The sequence below is a fragment of the Elaeis guineensis genome, chromosome 8, assembly GCF_000442705.2.
Source record: "Elaeis guineensis isolate ETL-2024a chromosome 8, EG11, whole genome shotgun sequence".
Classification (NCBI taxonomy): Eukaryota; Viridiplantae; Streptophyta; class Magnoliopsida; order Arecales; family Arecaceae; genus Elaeis; species Elaeis guineensis.
Genome location: NC_026000.2, coordinates 50,758,377 through 50,770,607, shown reverse-complemented (window position 1 = coordinate 50,770,607; position 12,231 = coordinate 50,758,377). Strand labels below are relative to the sequence as shown.

The 12,231-nt window shown below is 36.2% G+C and overlaps 1 protein-coding gene across 1 annotated transcript in view; it reads left to right on the top strand.

Moving 5' to 3' along the window:
• LOC105034659 (exocyst complex component EXO70A1) overlaps window positions 1–7,093 on the top strand; it is a 38,927-nt gene extending 31,834 nt beyond the window's left edge. The window contains exon 12 of the mRNA XM_010909899.4: window positions 6,751–7,093. Within this exon, the coding sequence (XP_010908201.1) occupies window positions 6,751–6,868 (118 nt within the window). The 3' untranslated portion in view covers window positions 6,869–7,093. The remainder of the gene's footprint in view (window positions 1–6,750) is intronic.
• The last annotated feature ends 5,138 nt before the right edge of the window (window positions 7,094–12,231 follow it).

Genomic DNA, 12,231 nt, shown 5'->3' with positions numbered 1-12,231 from the left:
CTTATATAGTTTGCAGTGCAGTACTCTTGTGCCAACTGTTAAGGAATTTATATTATCAACTTATGGGAGAAGTCAACAGAAGTGTAGAACAAGTACCCTTGTACCAAAAGAAATCAATACAAGTTCCTTAGGCCCACTGATGCCACTTTGGAAACTTATTGTTCAACCATCCTCATGTATCACATTAATTCCTGTGAGTTTCACCAATTATGTTTCTCCACATGGCTGGAGAATCTTTAATGTGCACATAGTGGGCATCTCTAGCATTACTACTTTAAAAATGGATTAGAATATTTTGACTTGATGCTGGGAAGGTCAACCTTAGGCTTATTTCTTGCTTGGGCATTTGATGGAAAATTCAGGGATTAATGTTCATGAATGCATATGCAATTTATAGAATCATCCTAATTGAAAAACTGGGTCCTTTTTTTTTTTCTTTTTTTTTTGGTACGAAAAGACTGGATCTTCTACCAGCACTTCTTATGCAATTCATAGAATCGTCCTATGACTGGATTATTGACCAAGCAGTTAATTGTGGATGCTCAACATCCAAATGAAAACCTTCCAAAGGGTGATTCTGCATATATCTTGATTTATGAAGAGGTACATATGACAACCTGGAACCCGGCTTTACCAAGTCCTGAGTGTGACAACAATTTCGATGAATCAATGAATCAATGGCCTTAATTCAGTTCACTTATTTTTTGCAGAAGTGTACCATTTGCTTATATAGAGCAAACTAAAGTCTCATCCAAAATAGATTTGCAACACAAAACCTTGAAACACAACCAAGATTCACTTCATTCCATCATCTTCATTTTGGAGACCAGTATTACATCCTTCGGCATAGATACATATTACAAAATCCTCTCTTTACTTGCCTAACACAGTCACTTCTATAGCTATAAGCCTTAACTTAATATACACTAAAAAAGATTTGACTTTCTTCTGTAGTAGTAGCTTCACTATGTACACCAAAAGTACTTTAAGCTTCCTAGTAGCATAATATCGGTCAGTTTCTCACTTTGAAATATCATAGTTTATTGATGAGCTACACCACTCAGCAAGTACCCAAACATAGTGAACAGTATAAAATTAAGAAAAAATAAAGTATTAAAAGCAGCAAGAATCAATGCTTGTTGAAATAATTAGTGCCATCATTGCCATTTTGTGCAAAATTGTTGAAAACACTCGTTTACAAACATTGAAATACACTTAGAAATACTTGAATACACTGGAATACATTTGAAAATACTTGAATGCACTAGCAGTTAAAAAGGAAATATTCAATCACTTCAATACCAATTAGTCAGTAACTGACTATTATACCGTTGTTATGGGTTCACTGATTAATAGGCCCATTAGCTAAGGGTTCATTTAGACCAACTATTGTACTTGCTGGTCAAGGGTTCATTGATGCAAACTGCTGTACCTGCTGGCTAAGGCTTATTGGTAACCAACTATTACACTTGCTGGTAAGGGGTTCATTGACTGACCAGAAGTTTCATTTCATTACAATAATTCACAGATATTCCATATGATTGAGTAAAGATCAAAAGCAATCTCTTGAATACAGTAGGATAGATTTCTGTTGAAAGAGCTCAATTTTGTTAGCTTTAGATGTCAAGTAGTTATTAGAAAAACAAAGTTTACAAGATTAACTTAGCAGACAATTATTACAGAGAAATGATTAGAAAATCATGAAAGCAATTATTCAATCTATATAAAACAAAATAGATAGCATGTAACTTTCATTAGTTAAACAAGTTGCTGAAATTCAAGGCCATGATGTGCTTCAAACTTCAAATAGGAATGCAATTTCAAAACTGACTATGGACAATGATGTAGACACAGAATTCCTGAACTGGTGTAACATTAAATAATCATTTACAAAATGGATTATTAACTATGGAAGGGTGCTTACAGTTGTAGAAGGTTTATAAAGGTTCAAACCATCACACAATACCCTCCTCTTGCTTCTCTTCATTACTTTCTTTACTTCATTAGCTGCTTTTTATATGTGGCTATGATTTCTAAAGTCGCATAGTAGAAAGAGGGCGACACCCTGCGATCTATAGGTGTCTTGGAGCATGAGGTGTCTGGCCACAATGTAAGAGTTGCTAGGTGTCATACTAAGGTTCAACTAGGTGGTTGATAGTTAAGCATGAGATGGCTCTTTTGGTAGTCCTAAGCATGAGGTGTACAAATATGAGGTAGCTGCCTAAGGTAAAACAGCATAAGATGTCAACTTAATACTAGCTTGACGTAGCAAGTCAAACATGAGGTGGCAATTCCTAAATAAGAAAGAGGTGGCAGCAAGCGTGGGGTGGAACTTTGTGGCTAGAAGTGAGATGGCACCTAATTGGAGAAAGCCTGATGTGGCCAAAAGCATGAGGCGTCCTAATCTGTTGATCTTTTCAATCTAATCCTTGCATTTCTCTAGCTTACACTTAAAGGCCTCATTAGCAATTTTTTTCCTTTTTGATCTTCAATATCTCCTATGTCTCCTAAGGTAACTCCATGCAAATATCTCTGCTTGAGTGAACCATATGTGCACCAATAGCTTGCTTAACTATACAACCTTTTGAATCATATTTGAATAAGAAATCTTTGTCAAAAAAAATATGTGAATAATGAATGGAATGTTGTAGAATTGGGGTAATTACATAAAATGTCAGGTTAGTTGCTGTATAGGAACCAACCTTTTGAATTGTCATGTTGAACTCCAATTGGAAGCATGGTTGGGCTCTCAAGTCGATGCCATCAAATCCATGTTTTTCTGGTCCTCTGACATGAGTTGGTTCCAACTTAATCTAACAATCTGGTCCCAACATGCTGAGACAAAAACTTATCAGTGTCTAAGACAGGTGCGGACTCAAGGAAGGGGTTGGTCTATGGCAACCACCCGTCCCCACCCCAGGCGTCCCTTCGATTCTTGGAACTTGAGGACTCTTCTTTGTTTCAATATATTCATCCACTTGATGTTAGAGGCTAGTCTTTTTGGAACTTGGTATATTCCAAATGTCTGGTACAAAACTGGAAAAAATTCATTGGGTCGTGGAATTGATCCTTGCCTTAGATTTTGGCATCAGGATCTCAACCCATAAAAAAGTCTTTGCATCACAACCTGGTTAGTTCTTTTTGAGAGAAGATCACAACCCATTAGTAAATTACAATTACCAAAAAGTAGAGAGAAATGTACTTGCTTTTTCCTATAGAAATAGGCTTGCTGTTTGTTCCAAAATTATTTCCATTTGCCATGTTCTCTCTCCCATTATTTCATCTCTCTCTCTCTCTCTCTCTCTCTCTCGTACACACATATGCACACGTGCACATGCTCACACATGCATACAAGCACACATCATAAGCAGCTCATATCTCTTTATATTTCTATATATAAGGTCTGCTGGACTAGTATTGGGGCTCGTATTGAGTGGCAACCGGTACGGTATGGTCTGGATTCGTATTGTATCATTGGGGTATTGTATCGAAATAGATAAGAGGGAGGGGGAGAGAGAGGAAGGGGGAGAGACAGAGGGGGATAGAGGGGAAGGGGCTTTACTTGGGCATCGATCGATGTTGGTCAGCATTGAAGAGGAGCGAGACAAGTGACCAACGATGCATGTGGCGGAGCTTCGAAGCTTCAATCATGGTCTGGGGGGGATGGAGCGTCAGTGGCATGGAGGGAACTTGGGAGTGTTCTATGGGACTGAACTGTCCTGTTTCTTGACTGGTTCAATTCAGTACGGCTTGAAGTACCTGTTTTCTGGCAGTTCGGTTTATCCCTTCTATATAAATATTCCTAGATTTGTCTTACAGTGCAAACAATTTTCATTTGTATTATGAATCAGTATTTTCTTCTTTTTAATCAAGGGATTCAGATACCAAGAAAAAAAAGGCAATTCCTCTCCAATCCCAATGGTTGTTAAACTCATTTACAAGTCTATCGCGATTTCTCCATCCTTTCAATCCTGCCAGGGTCATCTATAGCATGTAGCAAATACATATTGCTCGGTTTATAGGTATGGAAACATTTATAGCAGCTTGTTAGCATGAATATTCAAGATTATAATGCACCATACTAGGAAGAACTTGGTTTTAGCACTGAAGGTAAGCAAGTCCATCTCACATTCTCTAGACATCTAACTAATTTTTTAACTAAAGATATGACTAGAAGAATTAGATTTCTATACAACATGTCTCAGATTCCTAATTTACTGAGAAGATGTAGTAGTCTTTGTATTTGTTCTTTTCTCCCATGTCATTTTTATTTTGAGAATAAACCAGAATGGTCAAAATTGTGTATTTAGAACAACGAAGTGTGTACTAAGATAGATATCTATAAAATTTGGATATGGTCATAATCTTACTTCATATTAGCAGACTTCTTACTTTTATGCCAGCGTCCCCACCCCACCCCCCACTCCCCCCCCAACCACGGAGTGTAAAATCCTAGCTCCACCTCTGGTCTAAAGACTATCTTTCAGATTATCCCTGCTCAGATTTGTTGTACAACGCAAACAAGCTTGATTTGCATTATGAATCAATATTTTCTTCTTTTTAATGAAGGGATTCAGATACCAAGAAAAAAAAAGCAATCCCTCTCCAATCCCAATGGTTATTAATATCATTTACAAATCTATCACCATTTCTCCATCCTTTGAATCTTGCCAGTGTCATCTATAATATGTAGCAAGTGCATATTGCTTGGTTATGGTTATGGAAACATTCCAAGCAGCTTGTTAGCATGAAAATTCAAGATCGTAATGCAAGATACTAGGAAGAACTTGGTTTTATCACTGAAGGTAAGTCAGTCTATCTCACATTCTCCTGTTATCTTACTCCTTTTATTAGCTAAAGATATGACTAGAAGAATTAGATTTCTATACAATGTGTTTCAGATTCCTAATTTACTGTGAAAATGTAGTAGCCTTTGTATTTGTTCTTTTCTCCTCTGTCATTTTTATTTTGAGAATAAACCAGAAGGATCAAATTTGTGTATTTGGAACAATGAAGTGTGTACTTGGATAGCTATCGATAAAAGTAGGATATGGTCATTGTATGATTCAGTGAATCTTACTTTCTATTAGCAGATTTCTTACTTTTATGCCAGCCTCCCCACACCACCCCCACCCCCAACCAGTGTAAAATCCTAGCTCCACCCTTGGTCTAAGACCATCCTTCAGATTACCCCTCCTTAGATTTGTTTCACAACACAAACAAGTTTCATTTGCATTATGAATCAATATTTTCTTCTTTTTTTAGTTAAGGGATTCAGATACAGAGAAAAAACAAGCAATCCCTCTCCAATCCCAGTGGTTATTAATCTCATTTCCAAGCCTATCACAGTTTCTCCATCGTTTCAATCTTGCCGGTGTCATCCATAATATGTAGCAAATATGTATTGCTTGGTTATGGTTATGGAAACATTTAGAGCAGCTTTTTTGTATGGATATTCAAGATCGCAAGGCAAGATGCTAGCAAGAACTTTGTTTTAGCACTGAAGGTAAGTCCATCTCACATTCTCTAGTCATCTTACTCCTATAAGCTAAAGATATGACTAGAAGAATTAGATTTTATACAACATGTCTCAGATACCTAATTTACCATGTAGTAGTCTTTGTATGTGTTCTTTTCTCCTCTGTCATTTTATTTTGAGAATAAACCAGAAAGGTCACATTTGTGTATTTAGAACAATGAAGGGTGCGTTTGGTTACACTTTTTGATTTTTGTTTTTTAAAAAATATTTTTTATTTTTTTTGATTTTTATTATTGAGTAAAAGCAAAAAAAGTAAAAAGTATGTTTGGTAACTACGTTGCTATAAAGCAAAAAGCAATGTTTGGGGACGGCAGGTGAAGAGCTCGACGAGGGAGAAGGATTTGGGCTCTTTACATTTTGGTTTGGCGTTTTAGATATGTGGAAGCAAAAAAAATAGAGAAGTTTTGAAAAACAAAATTTTTTTTGCTTTGTATATAAAGCAATTATTTTGATTTTTTTGATTTTTGCTTTTTACTTTTCATGGTGTTACCGAACATTGCTTTTTGATTTTTACTTTTTAAAAATCAAAAAGCAAAAAAAATATTTTTTTAATGACTATCAAAACGCACCCGAAGTGTGTACGTAGATAGCTGTATATAAAATTTGGATATCGTCATTGTATGATTTAGTGAGAATCTTACTTTCTATCAATAGTTACTTTTATGCCAGCCTCTCCAAAACCCCCCCCACCCCCCCCATCCCCCACCACTGGTCTAAAGACCATCCTTCAGATTACCCCTGCTTAGATATTCAAGATCATATGGCAACATACTAGGAAGAACGTGGTTCTAGCACTGAAGGCAGCCAAGTCCATCGCACATTCTCTAGTCATATTACTCATCTTTTTAGCTAAAGATATGAGTAGAAGAATTAAATTTATATATGACACGTCTCAAATTTATAATGTACAGAAAATATGGTAGAATCTAGATGTGTTCTTTTCTTCTATCATTTTAATTGTGAGAATAATAAACCAGAAAGGTAAAAATTGTGTATTAGAACAATAAGATGGGTGGTTAGATTGCAATCTGTAAATTTGGATATGGTTGTTGTAAGATTCGATAAGAATCTTATTTCTGTTAGCAGAAATAAGATTTTACATGCCTCGTAGATATAGAGTACTTGGTTTTGTTCTGTTTATATTCCTGGAACATTCTATCATCCAGTTCTTTTCGCTGGGGCTGGTCTAAGCAAATGATTTTACCTTTCAGGCCACTGGTTGAGAATGGCAAGAATCCACAGAAGTACATCAGATACACTCCAGAAGATCTTGAGCGAATGCTTGGTGAATTTTTTGAGGGAAAGACCTTGAGTGAAACAAGGAGGTGACGGGTAGCGCCACCCCAAGCCTGGACTTTGTAAGTTAGGCGTCCTTTGTACAACTCAGGTTCAGAAGTTTTAGATGTGATGCGGCAGTTCGTTTGAAGTTCGTATAAATAAACCTGTGCGAGATTTATATCCACCATGCTTGTACTAAATGTTTTCGTGTTATATGTTATTGATGAAACCATATTGTGATGAAGGTTGATGTGAGGAAGTTTCCTGTTTGATTTATTTACTTTTAGTTCACGCGTTTACCTACTGCAGATTTGGCATTTTGTTAGTTTCTGCTGCCTTTTCGTTTATTATTTTTCAATAAAGATATGTTTGGGCATGCTTATCCCAGCTGCTGCTTTGGTGGTGCTCTATTGTTTGAGCATCACCTGTGGGCATGTGATATTCGGTGAGGTATTTGCATTTAGAGTCCAATTTTCTCATATCACTTCCAAACGGATTCTTGCTAATAATTGTGAATTCACATGTTTTAGCTGCTATGTGATAGCGAGATCCTTGTAGACTTAATTTTACTGTTAGGGGGTGTTTGATATGGGGTGATCCATCTAAAATTAAGGTGATCATATTTAGTAGTACTCTAATGATTTATGTAGCAGTTATTTTAGAATGTTCCTATATTTTAAATCACCACCTGATTCAATGATGGCAAACCTATCTTTGAGGATAGATTTCCAAGATCACTTTAATATAGTGTTTTGGGGATAAAATTTTAGAACAATTTTGTCTCCATCTAGTGATTGAGTATTGGACAAATCTTCATGTGCTTCATATAAGAGACTTCAACAAAGTGTCGTGCAGCAAAAAGCCATTTCAGAAAAGAGCAATTGTTAGGAAGTGCTGCCTGTGTGAGTTTTCGTATGCCCATCTTGTTTCCCTTCCTTTTGTTTTGGGTTGCAGGGATTCCTTGATCTTGTGACATTGATTTTTTTTTCCTTGATGTCTAGATATTTTGATCTTTTTATTTCTTATGTTTGATTGCATCCTGTTTGTTTTCTTGAATATTAATATTTATGTAGAAAATCATATTTGTGTGTTGTAGATTTGTCTGTATGTCTAAGGTGTATAGTTTCTTTCTTTTTTTGTTTTTTTATAGGATTTGAGATGCATAATGTTCTTTGATAATTTTATTTTATAGATCTGACTATTTTTTAAGATGTTTAATTGGAATGCTTTAAGCATAAATTTCTTGGAGCTATGTCCATGCATTGGATGTTGGATTCATCTCTAACTTTTGAAATAGTAAGCTTTACATATTGAAGCTAGCTATATGTTCATAGGGCATAATAGGCTATTAGATTGGTTGGCCAAAAGGACTAGTATTATCAAAGAATATAATTTTTAATTGGTTGATTTCTTTTGTGATATCATTTGATTTTTTATATTTGATTGAGTCCTTTGTATTTTCTTGAATATTGATACCATATAGAAAATTATATTTTTTTCTATCCTATAGATTTGTCTATACATCTGAAATGTATGTATGTATGTATGTATGTATGTATGTATGTATGTAATGTATGTAATGTATGTAATGTATGTATGTATGTATGTATGTATGTATGTATGTATGTATTGTATGTAATGTATGTAATGTATGTATGTATGTATGTATGTATGTATGTATGTATGTATTCATATCAGCGCCTCTCAAGCGGTCTAATTGTTATGGTTTATCCGATTCTTGGTCGGCAATATCTGTTTTGATCCTTAATTGGAGGCTATTTTGTTCGATCTTTCGTCGGTATGTTCTTGATCTGACTTCTAATTTAAAAAAGCTAGTTGAAATATACATCTTAAGCAGTGCAGTCGCATGATTGATTATGATTCGTTCGACCTCTAGTCGGCATGTCCCTGGTCCGACCCTTAGTTAGTCAGTCTTTGATCCGACTCTTAGTTGGATGGTTCTTTGTTCGAATCCTGCATGGAAAAGGTTTGGTCCGATCTTTGGTCGGAGAATTTGCTGGTCGATCTCCAATCGCATTCGATCCTTACTCGGCTTGCATATCGGAATAATCTCTGATTAGCATAACAACTACGAGTTAGCTAGTCATTCGGATCAATTCATCTAATCGAGCCTTGATCGAAAAATTATCAGTCCCAACTCTTAGTCGATCGACAATTGGTTTTGAGCCCTAGTTGGCATACCACACTCTTTGATCTTTCGGAAGCAGATTGATCAAGCTCAGATTCAAAAGACAGGCACCAATTGATGATAATTGTTAATCCTATCTAGATGCAACAGCTTGATTCTGAGAATCTTACAGGTGTAATCGCTTGATCTTGAGAATCACAATCAAATAACCGCATCAGATTCGGCTAGCCTGTCTTTCAAGAATGGTTATACAGCCGTCTTCTTTATAAATACTCAAACCTTGAGGATCCAAGTAGTCCATCTCAGAGAGTTAAAAATTCTGCTTCTCTGTTTGTGCATTCTGACTTGAGCGTCGGAGGATCCTCATCGGAACACAATTCTTCAGTTTTGATTTTTTTGCTAGTTGCTCAGCGCTGTGCCTCCTTGTCTTTCGGCGTCAATCAGAAACAAGCTGCAACTTCGTCGGCATGTTCTTGATCCGATTTTTGATCTAAAAGAGCTAGTCGGAGTGTACACCTTTGAAGAGAAAATGGATAGTTCAAAGCATGTATTTTTAAAATTTTACAGTGGAATATTAAAAGATTAAACATTTTAATCTTCTAAACATGTCTTAGATCAGATCTAAACTACCATTAAGGATCTATGATATGAAAAATTTACATATAAAATCTGATATAAAATAGAAAACTGTATTGATCACATTGATGCCCTGAATCTGATCTAACTTTTAGATTTTGTCGGTAGAGTTCAGAACTCATCACCTTTTCACAGATCGATGATCTCCACTGCTGTTAAGTATGGTACAAAGCTCTCGCTGATGTCGAACAGTCGGACAGGTCGTCCAGCCTTTACTGATCGTTCACTCGAAGCTCTGATCGGATCTTCCTTTGCGGGAGTGTTAGCTCACGTCAAAGACTTTGGATGGCTGATCCAAGCTCCTTTCTTCGGATCTCCCGGACTTCTTCAGATCAGAAGACGAAGCTTTACGAGGAGATGGTGGTGTAGAAGATTGGACAAGACTCACTCTTGTATTTTTCTTCTCACAAAACCTAGAGATGAAACCCTAGAACCCACAGCTCACGCTCGAGAGGATGAACACTTCCTCTGTTTCTCACGTATGGAAGCCCAACCCACTCTCAACTTTTTACGTCCCCTCTCTCAGGTTTCTCACGTCAAAAATCACTTCTAATCTCGTACAAAACTGATTCCCTTTTAAGGTTAGCGTCCCATGGAAGATAAGGATAAGAATAAGATAGTTTCGGTTCAAATTCAAGTGTTGGTTGATCCTTATCACTAATTCAAATCAAATTTGAATTAAATTTTGAACCAAACTTTATTCTTATCTTATGAATTCAGAGAGGGATCGACCAACATCAGAATGGTGCAAAAAATCTCATGCAAAAATATTTTGTGTGGAGAAATGTGGTGGCGTGAAGAAGAGAGTCCAACTCAATTTGGACTCTAGGTTTTCATTCAAATTCAAACCAATTTGAACTCAAATTTAAACCAATCAATTTTTAATTCAAAAGGACTCAGATGAGAACGTGTGAAAGACTTCTGGACATGAGAAAAAATCACGTAAAATATTTCTCATGTGAAGAATAAGAGGGCGCAGATAAAGGAGGCGCAAGGGATTCAAATTCGAATTATTTTTCTCATCCAATTAGATTCTTAATCCAACTAAATTAGGTTAAACCCAATTGGACCATTAAACCCAATCTAATTAGATAGCAAATAGCTTTGATCAAATTCTAATCAAATAAAAAATTAATCAAGCTTAAGTCTTGATCATATTAGGAATCGAACACCCTTAGTGATTAGGTCATCTCATAACCTAATCAGGTCAAACTAAATTGAATCCAATTCAACTAGATTCGATCCAAACCTCAATATTCAATCAAATTGAATTAATTAGTAATCTAATTACTAATCAATCCTCCTGTAATTCATCAACAATTAGCGAATTGATTTTTGTAACTTTTGCATAGGGTTAATCATCAATCGAATTGACTATTTTATCCTGGAACGATTTTTAATCGTTGATCAGCCATATGATCAGTCAGAAACTTCTTTTGAGTGTGACCCCATAGGTTCGAACTTAAGCCAATAGTATGGGAACAATCTTTCTATACCAATCAAAGTGACCATCTAGTAATGATATCCGACATCCGGATAGGTCGAAAGATTGCAAAGCATCATTCAAGAACGTATTGGCATATGGTTACCGTATAATTCATCATTTTGACCCAAATGCTCAAGGTGACCTAGGGTTTAACTGCCAACTCTGATATGGTCATCCACATTGTATTTCAATTTTCAAAATCTATCACATGGATTCTCGGTCAAAGTTTTACTGAATTAAAACACACTGATACACTAACTCCTACTTATTCGGAGGGGTCAATTCTATTTTGACTCATACATCGACTTCACAAGTATTTGACTATGCTCAGAAATCTTTCATCACTGAATTAGAAATTCAGATAGTTCGGCACCAAAGCACAGTAAGTTGCTTGCAAGTCACCGTAGTGATCTCAGATTGAAGGAACACTTATACCCATATCCTTCGCAAGCTACTCTTGACAGCAGAGTGCTCAGTAATTAGTTACGTTCAGTGAGATGTACTCCTACATCTAACTTGCATGCCATACCAGTGTCTCCACACTCCTTGGTTAAGAGGACAACCAACGTACATGGTACACAACGACCTATACTTGATATAGCTATCATCCTAATAATAGTATATCATTTGGTCATGAACTTAAAATTTAAGGACTAAACGATATATCCTCCTATATCGAATCAAATAGTCCTAAGGACTTCATCACATAACAGGAGTTCAAAATGAGATGTACACGGTGATGAAAAAAATCAAATAATATTTATTAATTTAATAATTTATATACAATTACAATGATAAGCATAATCGTCAACAAGCTGATGATTGACTTTAGGACACAATTTTCAATAACTCTTACTTGGACTAAAGCCAATCGGTACAGTATCGTATACCCATCTTTGATTTGTAGTCTTCAAACTTTTTGACGTCGAGGGCTTTAGTAAATGGGTCAGTCAGGTTCTCCTTTTCATCGATCTTCTGAAACTCGATGTCACCTCGATCCACGATCTCATGGATCAGGTGGTAGCAGTGTAGAATATACTTGGTCCGCTGATGTGACTTCGATCCTTCACTTGAGCAATGGCACTAGTACTGTCGCAGTACAACAAGATGGAGCCATCAAGGGAGGGTGCCACTCCAAGCTCG